General features: G+C 40.2%; 3 protein-coding genes across 3 annotated transcripts; all 3 read left to right on the top strand.

The window, feature by feature from the left end:
- Positions 1 to 2,615, top strand: LOC117302571. Its single transcript, XM_033786548.1, has 3 exons — positions 1 to 69; positions 641 to 1,866; positions 2,513 to 2,615. Exons 1-3 carry the CDS (start codon positions 1 to 3, stop codon positions 2,613 to 2,615), a joined length of 1,398 nt encoding a protein of 465 aa, XP_033642439.1.
- A 1,824-nt stretch (positions 2,616 to 4,439) lies between these two features.
- On the top strand, positions 4,440 to 9,659 carry LOC117302570 (trypsin-like). The gene is made up of 5 exons (XM_033786547.1): positions 4,440 to 4,487; positions 5,578 to 5,740; positions 6,802 to 7,064; positions 7,816 to 7,964; positions 8,977 to 9,659. Exons 1-5 carry the CDS (start codon positions 4,463 to 4,465, stop codon positions 9,163 to 9,165), a joined length of 789 nt encoding a protein of 262 aa, XP_033642438.1. The 5' UTR covers positions 4,440 to 4,462; the 3' UTR covers positions 9,166 to 9,659.
- Positions 9,660 to 18,093: 8,434 nt separating this feature from the next.
- LOC117302569 lies at positions 18,094 to 19,493 on the top strand. Its single transcript, XM_033786546.1, has 2 exons — positions 18,094 to 18,627; positions 18,801 to 19,493. The coding sequence occupies exons 1-2, from the start codon at positions 18,094 to 18,096 to the stop codon at positions 19,491 to 19,493; spliced, it is 1,227 nt and encodes a 408-aa protein (XP_033642437.1).
- Positions 19,494 to 20,871: the final 1,378 nt, after the last annotated feature.

Below are 20,871 nucleotides of genomic sequence, written 5' to 3'. Positions count from 1 at the left end.
ATGTGTATCAACTTACTCTTGACCTTGGAATCGGCATACGACATCATGTTCACAGAGGCAGCAGAGGTGGTAAGCAAAAAGGTCGAAATCTGGCTAAATCTGCCAACAATTTAATTTCCAAACCTTCCAGCACATCCTTGTTAACTCTTGGCTTCTTAAACTGCCAATCTGCTTGTAACAAGGCTAATATAATCCAGGACCACATCAAAGACAATAACATAGATGTTTTAGCTCTAACTGAAACCTGGTTCAAACCAAAAGACAACTACGCCCCTGCTTAAGTTACGCCCAGAGGGTTCAAACTAGTCCACGCCACCCAGAAAAGAGAGAAGAGGGGGTGGCGTTGGCGTATTGTACAAATCGGGGCTGACCGCGTCCGTTGCTACACCACTTGTCAACCAGGCGCTTGCGGTCTCTTCGTTTGAACTTACTGAGTTGAACATTATCTTCAACAATAAACACGTGCGGATCATTGTTCTGTACAGACCACCTTCTTCACAGAAGAATAGGGTCCCATTCAGCACATTCGTCAAGGAATTTACTGAAGTTCTTGACAGACAGGCTAGGTCTTGTTCCCTGGAATACCTATTATTCTAGGGGATTTTAACATCCATTGAATGTCAACACAAATGAGACAAAGCTTCTTAAAGATCTGCTACTGCAATATGACTTGCAACAACTTGTTGACTTTGAAACACACAAGTCTGGCCACACCATCGATCTTGTGATTACTCGCCAATCAGATACTCTTGTTCAATCTGTATCTGTATCAGAGTACGTCTCTGATCACCGAGGTATCAATTGTCTACTGAATCTCCAAAAGCCAGAGTACACAAAGCGCCTACTCAACTACCGCAAACTCAAATCCATTGACTTAGACAAATTCGCGGATGACGTCATTGCATCCCCGCTCATCTCAAACCCTGTGACAACCACACACGATTTGACTGATCAATACAATGCTGTGCTCAGTCAACTGGTGAATGTGCATGCACCCATGCAAACACGTCACATCATTGACCGGCCCGCCGTTCCCTGGTGCAATCAGCGCTTCATAGAACAAAAGCGCAGACGTCGCCAATTAGAACGGAAATGGCTCAAATCGAGGCTTACTGTTGACCATGACATTTTCAAAACTCAGCGAGACTTATGTAAGCGCTTCCTCACCGTAGCAAAGACTTTGTACTACAATGAGAAAATAAAGGGATGTGGGGGAAACCAAAAAGAATTGTTCAAGATCACAAATCATCTCACGCACAGAAAACATATCTCCAATCTTCCCACGGATTTGCCTGCACACGCATTTTCAGCATACTTCATAGGCAAGATTGATCAGATCAGAGACGATCTTGCGTCCAATCGTGCGGATCCTGCCCCACCCTCCCTGAGTAGCTCCCGCCCCTCTCCGAATCCCACTCTCACCACCTTGAACCCTGTGTCGGAGCAAGAAATTGCTAAGATTATACAAAGTTCATCACCCAAATCATGTCAACTTGACCCCCTACCGACGGTTATGGTAAAGAACTTGAAAACCACTCTGGCGGTGCCCATAACACGGCTGATTAACATGTCCCTCGCCACCGGTGAAATTCCTGACAGCTTCAAAACTGCTCTTATCACTCCTGTGCTTAAGAATGAATCATTGGATTCCACCGAAAAGAAAAACTATCGCCCAATTTCAAACTTACCCTTTGTGTCAAAGGTCGCTGAGAAGGTCGCCGCAGCGAGACTAAATTCACACTTAGAAGAAGGCAAGCTCCTAGAGAGTCAGCAATCTGCCTACAAGAAATTTCACAGTGTGGAAACTGCCCTTTTGAAGGTCCACAATGATATTATGTGCGCTGTGGACAGCAAAAGGGCAGCAATGTTAGTCCTGCTCGACCTCTCATCGGCCTTTGACACAATTGATCATGATGTGTTAATTTATAGGCTGAGTAATAACTTTGGTATTCAGGGAACAGCTCTAAACTGGTTTCAATCATACCTTACAAATCGAGTTCAAATGGTCAAAATACACGGGGAGTTGTCATCGGAGGCTTCGTTAAAATTCGGAGTCCTTCAGGGCTCTGTACTTGGCCCTGTGTTATTCACCCTCTACACATCCCCACTTGGTCAAATCGCACGCCAGCATAATCTGCAAGCTCACTTTTATGCTGACGACACACAATTGTACATAACATTTCATCCTAATCGCACAGGTAATGACGAAGTCATACATTCACTAACAAACTGCCTGTGTGACTTTCAAACATGGATGCAAGACAATTTCCTGAAACTCAACACTCGCAAAACAAAACTCATAATAATTTCCTCTCCTCCTCTTCAACACAAAATTTCTATCCCACACATTCAAATTGGTGATGCCCAGGTCACACCCAGCACAGACGTGCGTAATCTCGGTGTCATATTCGACCAGTGTATGACCCTTGAGAAGCACGTCTGTCGTGTCTGCCAAATATCTTACATGCACCTTAGACGCATTGCCAAAATCAGACACCTTTTGTCTAAGCAGGCGGCAGAGCAGCTCATACACGCATTCATCACATCCAGACTTGACTTTTGTAACAGCCTTCTTACCGGTCTTCCTCAGGCAATATATGACCCTCGGATTGTAACGTCCGAGCTTCAGGCTAGGGCGCTGTTAGGCGAAATTTCTTCACATTTCCCCTTATGAGTGACAACATTTTTGGGGATAACATTTCCTGCCAAAGCGACTGAGGGCAAACAATCAACAAGCAGGATGGCAGCATTGTGGTCAATACTAGGGCACGGAGCGCCACACAACCCTTTTTGGTTGAAGTCCGTAGATCCTTACGCAAACAAAAGTATATACATACAAATAAATAAATGTATGAATACAATAAAATACAACACTTAAACAACGCTATCAAATCTTAAAGTAGTGTGGCTGAGGAGAGTTGTTATTTTGACCTGAATAAGACGATTCGGTTGGAGTTCAAGCAATTGCTACCCAACAAAGCTTTTTGAAAGGGACAAATTCCATTGATTCGATATCTTGGTTTGCAATAACAATGGTATCTTTTATGAAAAACTTTGTAATTTGCACCTGTTTAGGCTGAACCTATCAACATACACTGATAACAAACTGTCTAGTCTGCAAAAACTTTAATTATGATAAGCGTTTCTATGTTTCAATCGATTGCCAATCGATTGAAACAATGTTTTTATTTTATTCTATTTATTTCTTATTTACCATGGGGAAACCTCTCAGTGAACAATGTTTTTTTTTCAGGGGTGCCTAGCAATTACAAGCACATACATTTTTGTAAAATATATATTAATTTTGTTAAATGTATTTATAAAAACATATTTACTAAAAGCAATGTTAAAAATAGAAAACAGCCACATTTAAGTAAATACTACAGACATACGTCAACAGCACACAATTTTAACAACTAGCAAAATCCACACTAAAGACCAGGATTAGAAATTAGGCCCAGTCAGTAAAAGCACTACACGCCCCCACAGTTCACAATTTCTTGTACTGTACTTTAAAACTTGCTACAGCGCCTGGCAATAGATTATTTAGTGTAGAGGGAGTTGATTCAATGAGTTGACCCCACGATCAGCAAATTTACGCATGGTTCACTCAAATAGAAAAAGGCCATTTATACCTAGAAGCGTTTATAATGTTTTTATTTTATTTTATTGATTATTTTCTATAAGAGCTTATCAATAATGTGATGATTATTTATATTTTAGCGGCTATTGAAACATACAAGTTAAATACCTCACGAAAACGGATAAATTGAGTTGTCAGGTTTGCCCTCGCACGGAGACTAACTGGTTATGTATTCGGTGATTAAACGAGTAACTAAAGTTGACATATTTCAGGAATAAGCATTTGTTGATTTTCTTCAACAGGCTTAAACACAGGTTCAAGTCCCCACAAGTATTTTGGGAAATCCCAAAAAAGTAGTTGGATATCGTTGTGTAGACTCCGGGATGTGTTGCTGTTGCACAACCAAAACCAAAGCTGACAATGCTGTTTAGCAACACACCAGTCTAGTGTGAGCTGAAAGCAAAAGAAGTTGCTGACTCCTGTCAAAAGAGCGGCTGGGCTGACAATGGCGAAGATAAAGCATTGGGAACTTTGCAATAACCAGTAGCGAGACATTTGAACGCCACCGTGACCCTCTATTTTTGGAAAACCCGATCAAGACTAATTAAAAACGTTAAAGACCGGTAACTAGGAAGGAGCCTACTTAGTTATTTCAAACCCAGCTAGAATTCTCCCACTCGTATCCAGAGAGTGTGTGGCTGTGAATGTGCCACATGTTGGATAACATTCTGAGGATGATAACGAAGGTTAACTGGTGTGAGATTAAATCGAAATCTTCATAATCGTACGTGTTACATCTTGTCTATATAAGTGAGCTGACGGTTAGCAGTCTATTCAGTTTACCCGAACTGAACGATCGACCACCTTGCAATCGTCACCATGAAGGGACTTCTTCTTGCGCTCGGTGAGTTTCTTTCCTTTGTTGGGACTGTTCAATCTACGTGAGCTTGAATGTCGAAAAGCGGACAGTGTGTTTTAGTTATTTTGGCCTCAGGAAATAGATTGGTAAATCTTTAGTAACTGTTTACAAAAATAAAATATCAAAAACAAAACATCCGCCTGGCTCATACTTCCTGCGAATGGGAATGCTATGAGATTGTTAACGCCACGACGCCGTTTTCGCTGAGATTGTTTCGCAGTATTTCAGAACGTCGCATTCGCATTCGCATTCGCAGGAAGTATGAACCGGGCCTTCGTTCGAATACGTTCATCCAGTGTTAGGCTCCGGTGTGGCGGTTTCAGTCTTCCGCCGTGTTCAGTTTTCCGGGTGACGTAGCCGGATTTTTCAACACGTTGTCCGAACGGTTTTAGCTTTCCGGCGTGTTCAGTTTTCTGGGTGACGTAGTCAGACAAAAATACCGCTGCGAGTACCCTGGCGAGTACTGTAGTTCAATTCTCTCAGTGACCCCAAATTGTTTCTATTACGATTCTTTTCTGTTTCGTCACATTCTCTTGCCCCATCTTAACATTATCCGTGCGTACAATTTTAAGCAGGTCACACTGCTTGTATACAAAATAAAAAAAAACATTTCTCATTTAAAAATGTAAATTCTCTCATACGATACACGCGTTCGCCGCTCGTTGTACCTCGTGGACGCCGCCATGATAGCTACCGGAGGGTAACAAGGATGACTCAATACGGCACTAAAAATGGACTACTTTCGCTTGGTGTGCGCATGCATCACATGACGTAATGTTACCGTATTTGGTCTTTCGGATAACTTAACACGGCGGAAAGTTGAAACCGCCACACCGGCTTGGGATCCATTAATTAAATAATTAATGTTCTCGGAGTCACGTAACCGAAAAGGGACAATGGGTATTTTCGAAACTGCGGCATTGATATACATGCTTTATCACTACGGACTGAGCTAAAGCCGGAACCCCCAAACCATCTTTCCATTTGAATGGCTAATCGAGGCGGTTGTAATTAACTCTGCAACACTGCTCGTTCATCTGCTATTTAATTTGATATTTATTTATTTCTCTTAAAGCTGTGCTGATTCCCAGCTGTTTTGGTTCACTCATCATTGGTGGCCATGAGTCTACCCCACACAGCCGACCCTACCAGGCAGCCATCATGATGTCATCTAAAAAACAATTCTGTGCTGGCACTTTAGTTCATCCCAGTTGGGTTGTCAGCGTTGCACACTGCGCGTAAGTATTCATAGACTTTCTTTACTACTTTTACGGCAATAACTAAATTTTTAAAGACCTGCTTGAGCGAAAACGATAAGTCGTGTTCCATGCTGAACTTCATGTAAAGTAAAGGGTGTTTAAGAGTAACTATGAATGTAAATATTAATAGTAAACTTGCTGGTACAACCATGGGTAAAATCTCTTATAAGGAGTGGTGGCTCTGAAAAGAGCCGGTTTGTTCTCGACGTTTCGAACAGTATACTCTACTCGTCTTTATGTAAAATGTTTTCAATCAACAAGGAAATCGAGTCATATGACTATAAATATTTTAATTGTAAATACCCTTATTCGGTGCTATTCTGAACGAATCGTGAAAAGCTCTGTTATGTCATCACTCATGTTACGTCATAGTTGGGAGCTCCAACTTGTAAGGCTGCTTTGTTGCAGCGTGGAGGTAGAGCGAATCAAACTCTCAAGCATGACGTCAAAGCATTGTCATTTTTGACGCACGTCAATGCCGAATTAAACCCGAATTTTTACATGGATACTCTTTATCCAGTTCAGCGATGTGTTAAAGGAACACATTGCCTTGGATCGGTCGAGTTGGTCTTTGAAAAGTGTTTGTAATAATATGCATATGGGTAGAAAGATGCTGTAAAAGTAGAATACAATGATTCGCATAAACATGCCTCCAAATTGCACGGTTTCCTTTTACCTCGTCAACTAACACGGTCGGCCATTTTTTGGAGTCAAATTTTTGACTCCCATAAATGGCTGACCGTGTTAGTTCGCACAGTAAAAGAAAAACCACGCAATTTTGAGGCAAACTTGTGTGGATCATTGTATTCTACTTTTAAATTATCTTTCCAACCATATGCATTTTATAACAATCGGTTACAAACACTTTTTTATAGGCCAACTCGTCCGATCCAAGGCAACGTGTTCCTTTAAGGCAATGCATAAATGTGTACACTTTAATTTTAACCCAAACTAATTGGCTGTGCTGAAAGGTGGTGCAAAGGGTCAAAACCGATTGTACATTATTTACTTTTTTGTTCGGTATATTATTTTGTAATTAGCCTTTACGGAGATGGTTCCAAAGACTACGTTGGCCTCGGGTATCATAACATTTATCAACACGATGGTCCGAACCAGCAGTTCATCCGGGGTACTTGGACTGTACACAGCCAATATGATTTCAACTCAATGGATAATGACATCGCCTTGCTTCATCTGCACACACCCGCCTCTATCAACAGCGACGTCCAAGCTATCGGCATCGCTTCAAGCGAGCCAAAGACGGGATTGGAAATGCTCGTTAGTGGCTGGGGAAGCATTGACCGTAAGTTAAACTACTTCTGCATAAAGCGATCTTACTTGAGTCTTTAGAGATTTATTCCATGTGGATTTCTTTTGCAGACGCTAGATGGCAACAAACCTACAACCCCGGCCATACCTCGTTGGGCTCCCTGCCCCCTTTCAATGTTGGTTCAAATTGCCGATTGTGTTCCAATTGCCGATTGTATCTGAGTTACAGTCAACATTGAGCGGGGGGCGGGGGACAATAATGTTTTGAATGTGAATGGGAAGTGCACAGGGAATTGTTGTATACAACGTTAGGAAAGGGTGGCCCAAGCATTTTGGCCGGGATTGTAGCAGACAAATCCATCACGCATTTTACGAACACAATACACAGTGTCTGATGCGCAGCGCAGCATCGGTATCCACAAGCTCAAAATAAAAATGATTAAGTTGACCTCGAGAGCGTACGAGTTGTTTTTGTAGGATTAATCTTGTGCATGCTACAGTGCAGGGTTGGGACTCATGCACTGATGTGGCCGAGATTGCCAGATAGTTATAGCCAGTCCTAGTTGGTATGACAGTTCTCTAGAATTGCAAAGGTCGTGGGTTCGAATCCCACCTAAGTAATATGCCTGTGATTTTTGTTCACATAACTCGGGTAAGTACTGAGTATACAGTGCTACACGTATCGGTGCATGTGGGTAAAAAAAAAAAAAAAAAAAAAAAAAAAATGTTTTTATCCCGCTGCAATTTAACATCTATTAAACTATTTATTTTTTTGGATAATGTAGCAATCGACTGGGTACGTCCAGATGTGCTGCAAGAGGTGACTCTTTTTAAGGACAGTGACGAAGAGTGTAAAATAGCATACCGAAGCTCGGTTATCAGTGATAACATGTTCTGCGCTAGTGCTCCAGGAGAAATTAAAGACTCTTGCAGGGTAAATACACAGTACAATGTACGAGTCGAGGCCAGTTGCTGCATCAATGCAGCTAAACTGGCCAGCTACAACAAGGTTAACCATGTGGTGCGTTCGATGAGTTCCCTGGGTTGACCCTGGTCTGCCCCGGTATGTTGGAATAGCTTTGACGTCATTACAGGGGCTTACCGGTGTGGCGGTTTCAGTCTTCCGCCGTGTTCAGTTTTCCGGAACTCAGTATAGCATATAACAATGGACCCTTCCCATGAAATATGCTAACTACCTTCACGCATGCGCACAGACCCTGTTGGTTGGCAAACGCCATAGAGTTGTGCACTAAGCAGACGTGAATTGCACGCAGCCATTAGCCGTGTACAAAACAGCGCGATATTCACTCATTTTGCCAACCAAAATGTTAGTGCGCACGCGCTATGTGAAATTTACATATTTCATGGGAAGGGTCCATTGACTTCTTTCGCTTGCTGTGCGCAGGCGTTGCATGACGTAATGTAACCGTACTTTGTCATTCGGAAAACCGAACACGGCGGAAAGTTGAAACCGCCACACCTGGTCAGCCCCAAGTGCCCTGCGTGTCGAGTGGGTCACTTGGGGCCTTGCGTGAGGTGCTTACGTCGTCACCACGAAAGGGCGAGTGCGGTCGTTCGATTAGCTCTTGTCACGGGTTAACCCGAGTGAGCACCGTGGGGTCGACCCAGGGAAGATATCGAACGTACCCATAAATGTTGGCCCCACCAGACAAAGATATTGACTTTAGATTTCTTGTAAGCTCAGTTGGCAGAGCGCCGTTTTGCTGGAGGTTGGTCTCGCTTCAGTCAGTTTGTCTCACCAAAATGGTCTCAACCAAATCGTTTTTCTTAATGGTGGTCTTCTCAGCATGATCACTTTTTTTTGTGTAATACAATTTGTTTGACCTTAGTCAGAAACGCAATCAGACTATTTAAAAAAGAAGAAGAAAATACACAAGCGCTCGTCACTTTTGCTTTATAAATTTGGGCTTTATTTCTTTAAATAGGGTGACAGCGGTGGACCAGTCGTCAGTAACTTCGCACCCGACTCCCACCATGATGGTGTACTGCTCGACGGTATTATTAGCTGGGGTAGGAGCTGCGCACAGGTCGGGCAACCTGGAGTCTACACCAAGATATCAAACTATTGTGACTGGATAAACCAGAAAACCAGTGGCGAAGTCAAATGTGTGTAAAACGTAAATCTACTGCAGTGTCTAATAAAGCCTGGCATTCAACGATTGATTATTTCTGGCGATTTATGTTGTACGCTCTAAAACCCTCCCGGGTCACACTTTACCCGCAATCCGGCTACAAGTTTACTCTCTGTGTCTTTTCTGTCTCGGGCTGACGTGCAGAGTGGTTTATAAAAATTGAGCTTTAAAAAAACCAAACACAATTTTATGTAAAGCATCAGTTTGAGACTTTGTACAATGTGTCACAGAGCCTGAACACAGTTCAAAGAGAATCATTGAATTTGCTACAACCAGAAAAGAAGAAGACAAGAAATCCAAATAACTATGCATGTTGTCACGTATAGCGTCCTCGAACGAATGTAGCCTCTTCAAATTACCCTAATGTTTTGTTTAACCTGTTATACTCTTGAACAACTAAACAGGTAAAAAGTGCGATGAAACTATTTGTTTGTTACGGTGCGTTATGATTGTTAGTTTTTTGATCTTTTTAAAACTGTTTGGATGACTGTTAAAGATGCTATGTTAGATTTTTGGCCGATTTGACCCAACATTTTTGACTTGAAATTCATTTTTCATTTAAAATTGATTTAAAACCCATCAAGGTATTTTGATGGGGGTCGAGAAAGTTACAAGCTTTCATTTGAGCCATTGCTCGACAAAGTCCGCCAATTATTAGTAGCAGTGAAATAAAGTGCTCAAAATTAGTTTTTGTCGGGATCCCGACAATATATCACGTGACCAATTCTTATGTGTTTTATAAGAAACGTTTTAATTTGTTTGTCATGGTTCCTGACCATTAAAAGTAAACGTTTTACTTTTTTTTCGCTAGAGCGGGTGATAGTCTTTGAAAAAATGTTTGGGGCACAAAATCTGACATAGCATCTTTAATTAGTTAGTGATGTTTCACTGAATAACGCTGGTTCACTTTTTAGAAACATGTATAATTATTATTAAAGGTTTTCCACCTTGACAAGGTCGTCCAACTATTGACGCCTAGGCCAGATTGATGATTACTTTGTGTTCTTGTGCTGCAAAGCTTTACAAAATACCAGGCCAAACATGTTCCTTTCATTAAAATCATTTATTTGGGACCCCAAGCGGGCTCAGAAAACACAATTAACTCTAAGCTGCCTGTGTTTCCTTATAGATGAAAAAAAAGTTACATTAAAAGTCAAAGACAATATATTTTATGAAAGGAAATGACATATTAAAATGGATACGAAAGAACCTCCGTTTGAAATGCCCACTTACAAATGAAAAAAAAAAAAAAAAAAAAAAAAAAAAAACTACAGCATTAACGAATATCACAAATTAACATTTTAACAAAGAAAAAGAAAACAATAAATACATTATTTTTAATTTTTAAAGAGTCCACAATATTGGTTAAAGACAATGGACACTAATGGTAATTGTCAAAATCCAGTCTTCTCACTTGGTGTATCTCAACATATGCATTAAATAACCAGCCTGTGAGAATTTGAGCTCGATTGGTCATCGGAGTTGCGAGATAACTATGAAAGAAAAAAACATCCTTGTCACATGAAGCTGTGTGCTTTCAGATGCTTGATTTCGATACCTCAAATTCTAAACTTGAGGTCTCGAAATCGAATTCGTGGAAAATTACGTCTTTCTCGAAAACGTACGTCACTTCAGAGGGAGCCGTTTCTTACAATGTTTTATACTATCAACCTCTCCCCATTAATCGTTACCAAGTGTGGTTTTATGCCGATAATTATTTTGAGTAATTACCAATAGTGTCCACAGCCTTTAAAAGGCAGTAACTGAAAAGAAAGGAAGTTAAAGCTGAAGCAAGTTAAGAGTGATTTTAATTTATGCAGTTAAAAATCCACTACGGCCGCCATGGCGTCAATTTTGAATTCCTACAGTGCATCAAACACCTCCACGTTTAAACACTTCAAACTCTGGCATATGCCTACACTTTTGATACACTCTGGGATATTTTGCTTAGTCACTGCGCCATGAGCATCTTTAGATGGATACCGGCGCATTATAAATGCCCATTGTTAGTATTACTATTAAATAAATAAAAAAATATATAATGATGAAATAAAACAACAAAATCAAGAAGAATTTATAAAAAGTAGATTGGTAACTTCTCAAAATTTTCGCAATGTGTGAGAAACTGTCGCAAGGATTGTAGAACATATTAAAAGTTGTTGAAAGCTCAATTCGCCCGAAAATTTTGGCCAATAATGTTAAAACAGGGCTTAAGAAAATGCTACGAAGCCGAAAACACCCCACGTAGCACTAGTAAGGACTTACGCACTCGATTGAAGTTATGGGTGCTTCGTGAATATGACGCAACTCGCTAAGAACGAACTAGTAACACGTAAGTGCTTACTAAGGCCTAAGAAGGCTTCGTGAATAAGGCCCCAGGCCTCGGCGGGTTTAAACCACTAGTTTAAAACCGATTCAACACAGTTTGATTCCCATTCATAAATACATTTTCGGTCAAAAAACATCAACACTTTTTGTCAAAAAGTAAAATAATTGCAAAAGAAATAATTATTCAATGATTTCTTTCAACAGAACACACCTCCACCTATGAAATGGTAAAGCCCTCCGCCGCCCTCGGGTAAACAACTTCTTATAAGGGAATGCTGTGCGCGTCGCTCGTGTCGCATGATGTGGCACAACACTGTACCGGCGGTTGCTCTCGACCGATACGAATGAAGAAACTGTCTTATAAGAACAGGTGCAAGCTCACTGTCACGCCCACGTTTCAACACTTTTTACTGGTCATAAACAAAGGTTTATACACACCTACGTGACGCGCTCTCCACCAATAGGAATAGCGAAACTGTCTGAGGTATTTATGAATGAGAATTAAACCCTTGCTGCTTCTTTGTTTATGGTTACTTTATGCATCTATCGACAGTATTATGAAGAAAGGTCATATTAATAACGCTGCACGGTATTAAGGGTTCTGCTGATTAAAGGTCACGATGGCAGACCATGGGCTTGAGATTTTAATACTTGTTAGTAAAAACGTGCGGAACAGAGGAAGGTTAATCGATAAAGTCGTATTAAAATTCAAGTCCAGAATCGATGAAAAGGAAATAATGTCGTCCTCGTTGATACAACGGAGCCTTATTGCGTGAGCTGCTTTCATTGGTATTTTGACTGCAATACCGTCAAGTCTGTTTAGATTAAAAAAAAAAAACTACACTGAGCAAAAATTAAATTCCCTTTCTCTCGCATTGTACTGGTGGATAAAAATATCCTGTCTTGAGAGAGATAGTAGTGCCCTTTCGTGATGTATCTCACTGCTGTGTTGTTTCTTGTTGGGTCATATACGGCCCTGTCTGCTATCTGCCCTACTGACTGGCAGCGATACGGCGAGTCATGCTATTTTCTGATAACCAAACCTATGAACTGGACTGAAGCAAATGATACCTGCATCAATTCCGATGCAGCTCTAGCTGTGCCGAACTCAAAAACAGAACAAACGTTTGTCTGGTCGATGTTCCTGGAGTTTTTCAACGGGAGTCAGCCTACTGAAAGTCTCTGGATTGGTTGTTATTTCAACCAGGAGGCTGGGGAATGGCAAAACTGTCCATTGAGGAACGCGTCTAACACCTATGAGAATTGGAAGGAAGCTAACCCAGAGAATCATCTGCCTGCCACGGATTGCGGTGCTATGAAAAAAAGTAATGGTGGTCTATGGACAGACAGAAGATGCAACCGAGTTGATTTTGCTATCTGTGAGCTCCAAGTTGACATCACCCCTCACGTTTTCTGCCTTCAGACCGGTCCCAATGGTCGCATCAAGTCCCATTGCCTGGTCGGTCACGTCATGAAGGAGCTACGGGCTGATGGTGTGGTGTTGTGCGGGAAAGCGTGCCGATCAGAGCCCCGATGTCGCTCCTTCAATCTGCTGATGAAGCAAGGTCAAGGGAAGATGGTTTGTCAGCTGAACAACGCGACTCGTCATGAAGTGACTGATGTGGTTGTGCTCGAGGAGGATTACTGTTTCTTCTTTGATCTGTAGTGGACAAATTAACGGTCATGTACGTGCACTTTGTGTGCTACTATTTGATCTGTACTAAACACGAAAATCCTTGCTTTGATCTTTAAAATGTGAAAAAATTTTCGTCATGAATACACCTTTATAAAGATACCATTGTCTTTTCCCTTTATCTGTTTAGCCTTCAAATGATTTTGAAGTGGAAGATTTAAATTGATTCAAGTTTGTAAGTAATAGTCGGTATAGATAAACAGTGCGTGAATGAGACTTCATATATATATTTCATCAATTACTTTTTCTTTTTAAGAAATAATTCATTCAAACAATATTCTGAAAATTGCGTTGAAATCACTGCTCACTGAAAAAGTGAAAACAAAAAAGTAATGTTTTTGTTGCATGTTCATTAAATAATAATCATGTCGCATTTCGATTGCAGCAAGAGCAAAATAAATCAATCTTGAAATTTGGATTAAAATGCTTTAAATTACTAAAAAAAACAATTAATTTATTTGGTTCTAGTACAAATTAATAATCAGTAAGCGTTTAGAATGATAGTAATTTTTCTCTGGTAAAAAAAATAATTCTTATACTGTCCTGTACATCTTTAAAATGTGACCCGCTCTGCCAAAATGGACCATGTGCAAAACAAAAAAAATAAAATAAAATAACATATATGTATAGCCCGAGCCCTAAATGTCACCTGAACCTAAACGTAGCCCCAAAACCTGTATATAAACGTCGCCTAAACCTAAATGTAGCCCAAAACTCAATACTTTCAAAATTAAGTTGAAAACCACATTGTTTAATCTCGCTTATGTGTAATTGGTCTATTTGTCTTATTTTCCTTGCTGTGTGTGGTTCCCCCTTCTGGTGCGCCCAGAGCACCTCATGTAGGTGGATTTTGGCGCCCTATAAATATTCTTTATTATTTTTTATTATTATTTAAATGTCACTCGAACATAAATGTAGCCCCAAACCTGTACCTAAATGTCGCCCAAGTACGTTTTAGGTACATGTTTGGGGCTACATTTAGGTTCGGGCGACATTTAGGTACAAGTTTTGGGCTACATTTAGGTTCGGTGACATTTAGATACACGGTCGGGGCTTCATTTAGGTCCGGGCGACATTTAGGTACACGTTCGGGGCTTCATTTAGGTCCGGGCGACATTTAGGTACACGTTCGGGGCTTCATTTAGGTCCGGGCGACATTTAGGTACATGTTTGGGGTTACATTTAGGTCAGGCGACATTTATTGCTGGTTGGAAAGGCCCTTCTGTCTTTGTTGCATGTTAGAAGTCTGTAGCATTTTGCAATCCAGAGTTGTTATACCTTAAATTACAAACAAACAAATATGCTATTTTTGGTCAAATTAGGTATGAGGAAACAGCCTTGTAAACATTACTTTTACGTACAGGCCTCAAACAAACCAGTTTGTTCATATTTAAAGGCAAACATTTAATGCAATAGAGATTGACAGTGTGTAAATCACTGATGTCAAAAGTGGGATAATGAGAGAAAAACGACAACAAATAATTGTTAACCCTTTCAATATTGACAAGCCCTGTACGTCAATAGGCAAAGCGCAACTTGTGTACCCTTTTTGCAGAGTGAGTCATAAATATGTTTGACAAATCGAATGGGACAAAACGACACCACTCTTCCCACTACTCGGTATATTAGTAGGAATGTATTACAAACGTTTTGTGTATGTCAAAAGTATTACAAATTTATTAAATAATGTGCAGTATAGTGTGTGTTCTTGGTAAAGATTAATTTCATGGTTTAGTTTGTAAAAGAAAAAAAAGAAGATAAATCTATGAAATCAAAACACAAAGTGAACAATGTTTTTAAATAATACATGTTTTGATATCATGCTCAGTCTGTAAAGTCTATGATCTGACTTTGAGCTGCTTAAACGGATTAGGAAGACTGGTTCTCAGTCTATCCGTCGGGATCGAGTCATGCGTACAAGGCAAGGTATCTGGAGTTAATCATAAGCCTCGAAATGTGACGTCATTATTTTGTTTAGGCTGATCGGCTTGTTGCACGAGGCTCGTTAATAAGTCCAGTTAATACCGGCCTTGCCCGACTGTCATATGTATCTTTGACATAGCATTCTAACTCACAATACCGGAGATTTGTAGCAAATACTTTTTGTATCGCAATATCACAACGAAGATTGGAAACTATAGGATTCTTTAAGAGCAAAGTAAGAACAAATAATTTCAAAAAAATATAAAACAAATAGTGTTGGACACAAAGCAATGGATAATGGGACGTATTTTTTATTTTCAATTAAACGTGTTAACACGATTGAACGCTTTGTTAACATTTGGCCGTCCATGCTAACCAGAACGGTCTGGTTTTTTCAGCAAAAAACTTTATACTCACACTTGACATTAAATAAAACAAACTTGAATACAAATACCATTATGCTCACACGGAGCTTCCTCATTCAGCCCATGGTATCGACGGCACCTTTGTAATTGACTAACTTAGGCTTGGTGGTCGGGGTACCATACCAACGAAAAACAGCAATCAGCATGCTGCCATATCAGACGATGATGTCATCGTCAACCAATGACCGTGCAGAAAAACCATGCTGTCTTATAGTTGATTATGTCGTAATGGGAGTTTTGGATTAACGGTGGAAATCGCTGTATCCTGACTGGACTAGGTATGATCCGGTCTCGCTTTTAACATTTCCGGAAAGAGTATGAAACAATCTATCCATATATACTAATTGGGGACTGTTGCCGACATTCCTAACGGGAAAGTTTGGTTTCTTTCCTTTTGAAGCAATTTGAAGTACAAATTGTTCTTTTTAAAATATGAGTTGCACCGATTTGTTTCATACAAAACGACAGATATGCTCTTATGTTTCAATGTACTGCTACATTTTATTATGTCAATACTTTTTAGATAAGGCCGAAAAAGACTGAATTTCAGAAGCCCTTTGGACTAATTAATATTCAAACCGAGGTCACGCTTGAAAAACGATACTCATCATTGCAGATAAATCACAAAGGAAACGAGTGTACTGCGGGTAGACTGGTAACATAAATGGTTACTGCTGTAGCTGACAAACGTACGTCACTTCGCAGCAGACCAATTATAACACCGAAATGGAAGCCTCACGTCACTGCAGGTTTATCCATTGGGCATGTGAGACCAGTACCTGTCTGTATCAATGCAGTTAAAGACAATGGAATGCAGTCTAAGGGAGTCAGTGCTCAAGTGAACGGAACCACTTTTATTGGTCAGATCGCTTCTTCGATAACCGAAGTATTCAATAGGGTACACAAACACAACATTCATGCGTTGAAATTCTGCTGATGCTCGGTAATTCAACTTGCAGTTTTAAAATTTCAAACCATAACACTAGTTTTGCTTTTCAGAATAAATTGAAATGTTGGGAAATAATCACTGTACCATTCTAGTCAAAACATGGTTAACACGATTGCTCTAAATGAAATGTTTGTCTGGGCAATTGTTCAATATTTAAACACCACCACTATATCATAAACTATACAGAAGTATTGAGAACCAATGAGGTATTACCTGATGGTACTAGATGGGGTCAGTGGGGGGGGGGGGGGGGGGGGGGGGAGAAGCATGACTGAAAGGGCCGAATTCATAAAAACTAGCAATTGTTTATATTATAAACACAGGCACCGAGCAAAAGCAAGAGTTCACCTGCTGCATAGTATAACCTGGCAACAGCCACTGACAAGAAAAAGTGATCGAATATTTTGTTTGTCGAAACAAATTAATTTACAATATTGTGTATGGATATTTCTTCTCAATTAATTACTGGTTTGTACACCTTAGGCAGATGAAATTTTCTCTGTAAATCTCAAAATCACGAACAAGCAAGAGGTCAAGCTACCCTGTAAAGGATCTTGCAACTCTGCAAGCAATTGCTGAGTAACATAAGCAAAGGGTTGCTGTTATGTATACGTATTTAGGCAATCGCTAATAAGGGTGGCATTTGCTTGCAAGTCACAGGCTTTAGCTTTTTGTTAAAACTACATCTTTTGCTTGCTAGCTACTGCTTATTCGGCCCATTGATTGGACATCAATCTTGGTCAGTGTTGTTATGTACTAACAGTTTTGGAGAAAAACAAAATAGAAGGGCAAAGTCTAAGTTTGCGGGTTAAAGCTTGTGATAGCCAATCTGCGGGAGGAGGTACTTCTAGAAACTATAAGGCTCCCCTTTGAGCCATATAGGGGTCTCATATTTAGGGCATCCTTAACGCTATACGTTTTTCAAATCAGCCTTTATGGGTGAAAGTTTTACGACCGTTAGCCAGCCAGAACTGAAGTTTCTTGTGTACTGTATACCTAAAGCTTTCCCAAACCTAATCAATATATATTCATAATTCTTGCATTTCCTTTTTGTTGCGTGAAATTAAAAAACATCGTCAAAAAATTACAATTTTCTGCTAATGATAGTTCATTTGCCTTGAATATTCTTGTTCCAAAAAACAGCTGTATGGCCTTTTGGCACCACCATACCCCTCAAATTAATATTGAAAACAAACCACTATCAAAAATGTTATACGTTCGTAAACCACGTCTTAAGAGTTGACCTAATTGGTTTGCTTGTTCTCCCCGACAAAAGCAAAGAACTCGTCTCGTTTTGCATCAAATTTGATGAGTCAATGTTCAAGGGCGATAACAATTATTGCAGTAAGTATTGAGACTGTGACAATTATGTGTGTTTAAAAGCAATATAAAGATAGTCTTTATAACGTGATAAATGTACACAAAAGTTTTCGTTTTTTTTCCTGGCTGATCTCTTTTTTGTTTTGAGTGGTGTTGGAGAGAGATGTACTCAAGAGTTGATGGACAAAACGTCTATGCGTCAATGTCGTGCCCAAAAAGACGCACGACGAAAAAGAAACGTCGTTTCTGCCCTCAAGTTCAATAGATAAAACATGAACAAACAGACAAACGGACTAAGACAGATGCGCTCGTTGTTCGTGCTGCCAGTGCTAACTGATATTGTCAATACTTCTCTCACAAGCGGTGTGTTTTCAATGGACCTCAAACAAGCCATTGTTAGTCCTATCTTGAAAAAGAACAACTTGGATTGTAATGAGTTAAACAACTACAGGCCTAGGCCTGTGTCTAACATCGGATTCAGTGGTAAGGTAATTGAGAGGGCAGCCATTCTCCAGGTCAATGAGTACATCCAAGCAAATAATCTTGATGAGCCGTTTCTGTCAGCTTATACAAATAAGCATAGCACTGAAACGGCATTTCTCAAGGTGAAAAACGATACCACCCAGGCCCTTGATCATAACAGAGCTGCCTTCTTAGTTGCATTTGACCTTTCTCTGCTGCCTTCGATGCCATTGACCATGACATCCTTCTTCACCGCCTGGAACATGGCTTTGGTATCGAGGGTACAGTACACAGGTGGTTCAAATCTTACATTACTGGCCGCCAGTTTAGAGTTACTATTAGAGGTACACATTCAGATAATTTTGGTCTTAACTGTGGGGTTCCACAAGGGTCAGTCATTGGCCCTAGTGTTTTCACTAAGTATTTTCCACATGTTTCTTGTGCAATTCGACGCCATTGGTTAAACTTTCACATTTATGCAGATGACGTGCAGATTTACATAATTGTCAATCCTAAGGTTCCAGGTGACGCAGTTTGTGCCATCTTTAGACTGTCGTCTAGTGTGGAGGAGCTTCGTCTTTGGCTTGCGAACAACATGCTCAAACTTAACGACTCCAAGGCCGAGGTCTTCATTGCTGCCTCCCCACAAAACATGAACAGGCTATCCAACACCACCATACAGATCGGGTCAGCTACAATTACTCCATCTTCTACTATCAAGAAACTTGGCGTCACTTTCGATACAGCCATGACCATGTCAGTTTACGTTACATCGCTGTGCAAATCTATTAACTTTCTTCTGTGGAACTTGGCGAGAATTCGCAGGTTTCTGGACCGTGACGCTTGTTCAAATGCAATGCGGGCTCTTGTACTTTCAAAGCTGGACTACGCCAATGCACTCCTTTTGGGATCCAAGAATAAAGATGTGGCTCGTCTGCAGCGCCTACAAAATCGGGCAGCCCGCATTGTATTCCAGGTTCCACGTCGTCATTCCACATCTCTTCTGTTAAACACTCTACACTGGCTGCCACTTGACAAACGGATCAAGTTGAAAACACTACTCTACATCTTCAAAGCTCTGAACGATCTGTCGCCTGTCTACCTGAAAGACTGCATTGCCACCCATGTACCATCTAGGGAAGGCCTGCAATCGAGCCGGGACGTTACTCGTCTTTCCATTCCAAAGAGTAGCAGGCGGATAGGCGATTGATCGTTCAGTGTTTTCGGTCCAACTCTCTGGAACACATTACCACGTACCCTAAGGTCCTCTCCAACAGTTTCTGCTTTCAAACGCAACCTCAAAACTTATTTATTCTTGTGTATTATAATTATTTGCTTTTGTTTGTGTGTAAAGCGCAATGATAATTTTTTGGGATTTGCGCTATATAAGAGCTGGTTTTATTTATTATTTATTAAGTGAGACGGTTCGGTTGGAGTTCACAGTTGCTATTCAAAAAGTTACCAACAATGGATAAATTCCGTTGATTCGTTATCTCGGTTTACTTCAAATAACAATGGTATCGTTTACGAAAATATTGCACCTGTTCTTGGCTGAACATTATCAACGAACACTGATAACATGCTTGACTCGTCTGCAAACAACTTGAATTGTGATAAGCATTTTTTTCTAAGTTTTAATCGATTGTGAATCAAATAGTTGTCGCATTAAACAGGTGAAATAAAATGTTTTTTATCGCGTTCTTATCTATCAAACCACATGTCCGATTAGTAAATATCTAGCACCAGTATCCATACCTTGTTTGACCAAATTATTATTATTTATTTTTGTTATTTAATCGGCATTAGAGGCAGACAAAATACTTCACTAACAAAACAAAGGTCAGGAACATATGCCCGGCATTAAACAAGTTTACCGAAAAACTGTAACACGAAGCCATTTGATTCTAATATTTTTGGTAAATATACTAACGAACCTATGTTTATTAACATTAAGTCTTTAAAACCGTTATTAACATAAGACAACATACCAAATTCAAAATAACTCACAACAGGCGAAAAGTTAATTAATAAGAATAAATTATACGAATAATGTGGATCTAAAACGGAAACAATGCTAAGTGGGCCCTAGACCGCACACAATAGCGATGGGCGCTTCTCGTTGACTCGTTCGTCCCATTGTCTTTGTATAATATGCCTATCCATTATGGAACCCACCAAGATGTTGAAACAACAGAGACAAATTAACTGGGTGTATTTAAACAGCGTGGAGATGTGTGATCAAAGCAATTAGTTGTCGTTTGCTTTGATAATGGTTGTTGCCAAATGTCTCCGAACGAGAGCGTTGCAAGCCAGTTCCAAAATTCCAACAAAGATTCCACGCAGAATGTAACAGGCAATGTGGCCAGTGGTTGCAGTTGATCACGCAAACTCAACCGCAGGTCCAACAACTTTACATATGGCCTTAACACACCATTCCACAGGAACGAATTCAGAAACGGAACAATATTTCAGCCCAGATAAAAATCTCCCACTCAGAGAGTGACTGGTTGTGAAATGGCATAATGTTAGATACCAATATCAAGTCGACGAAATCGATTAAATTGTAAATTGGGTTATGTGTAACGGTA

Source organism: Asterias rubens, chromosome 18, assembly GCF_902459465.1.
Source record: "Asterias rubens chromosome 18, eAstRub1.3, whole genome shotgun sequence".
Taxonomy (NCBI): Eukaryota; Metazoa; Echinodermata; class Asteroidea; order Forcipulatida; family Asteriidae; genus Asterias; species Asterias rubens.
This window is presented reverse-complemented; position numbering and strand designations above follow the sequence as displayed.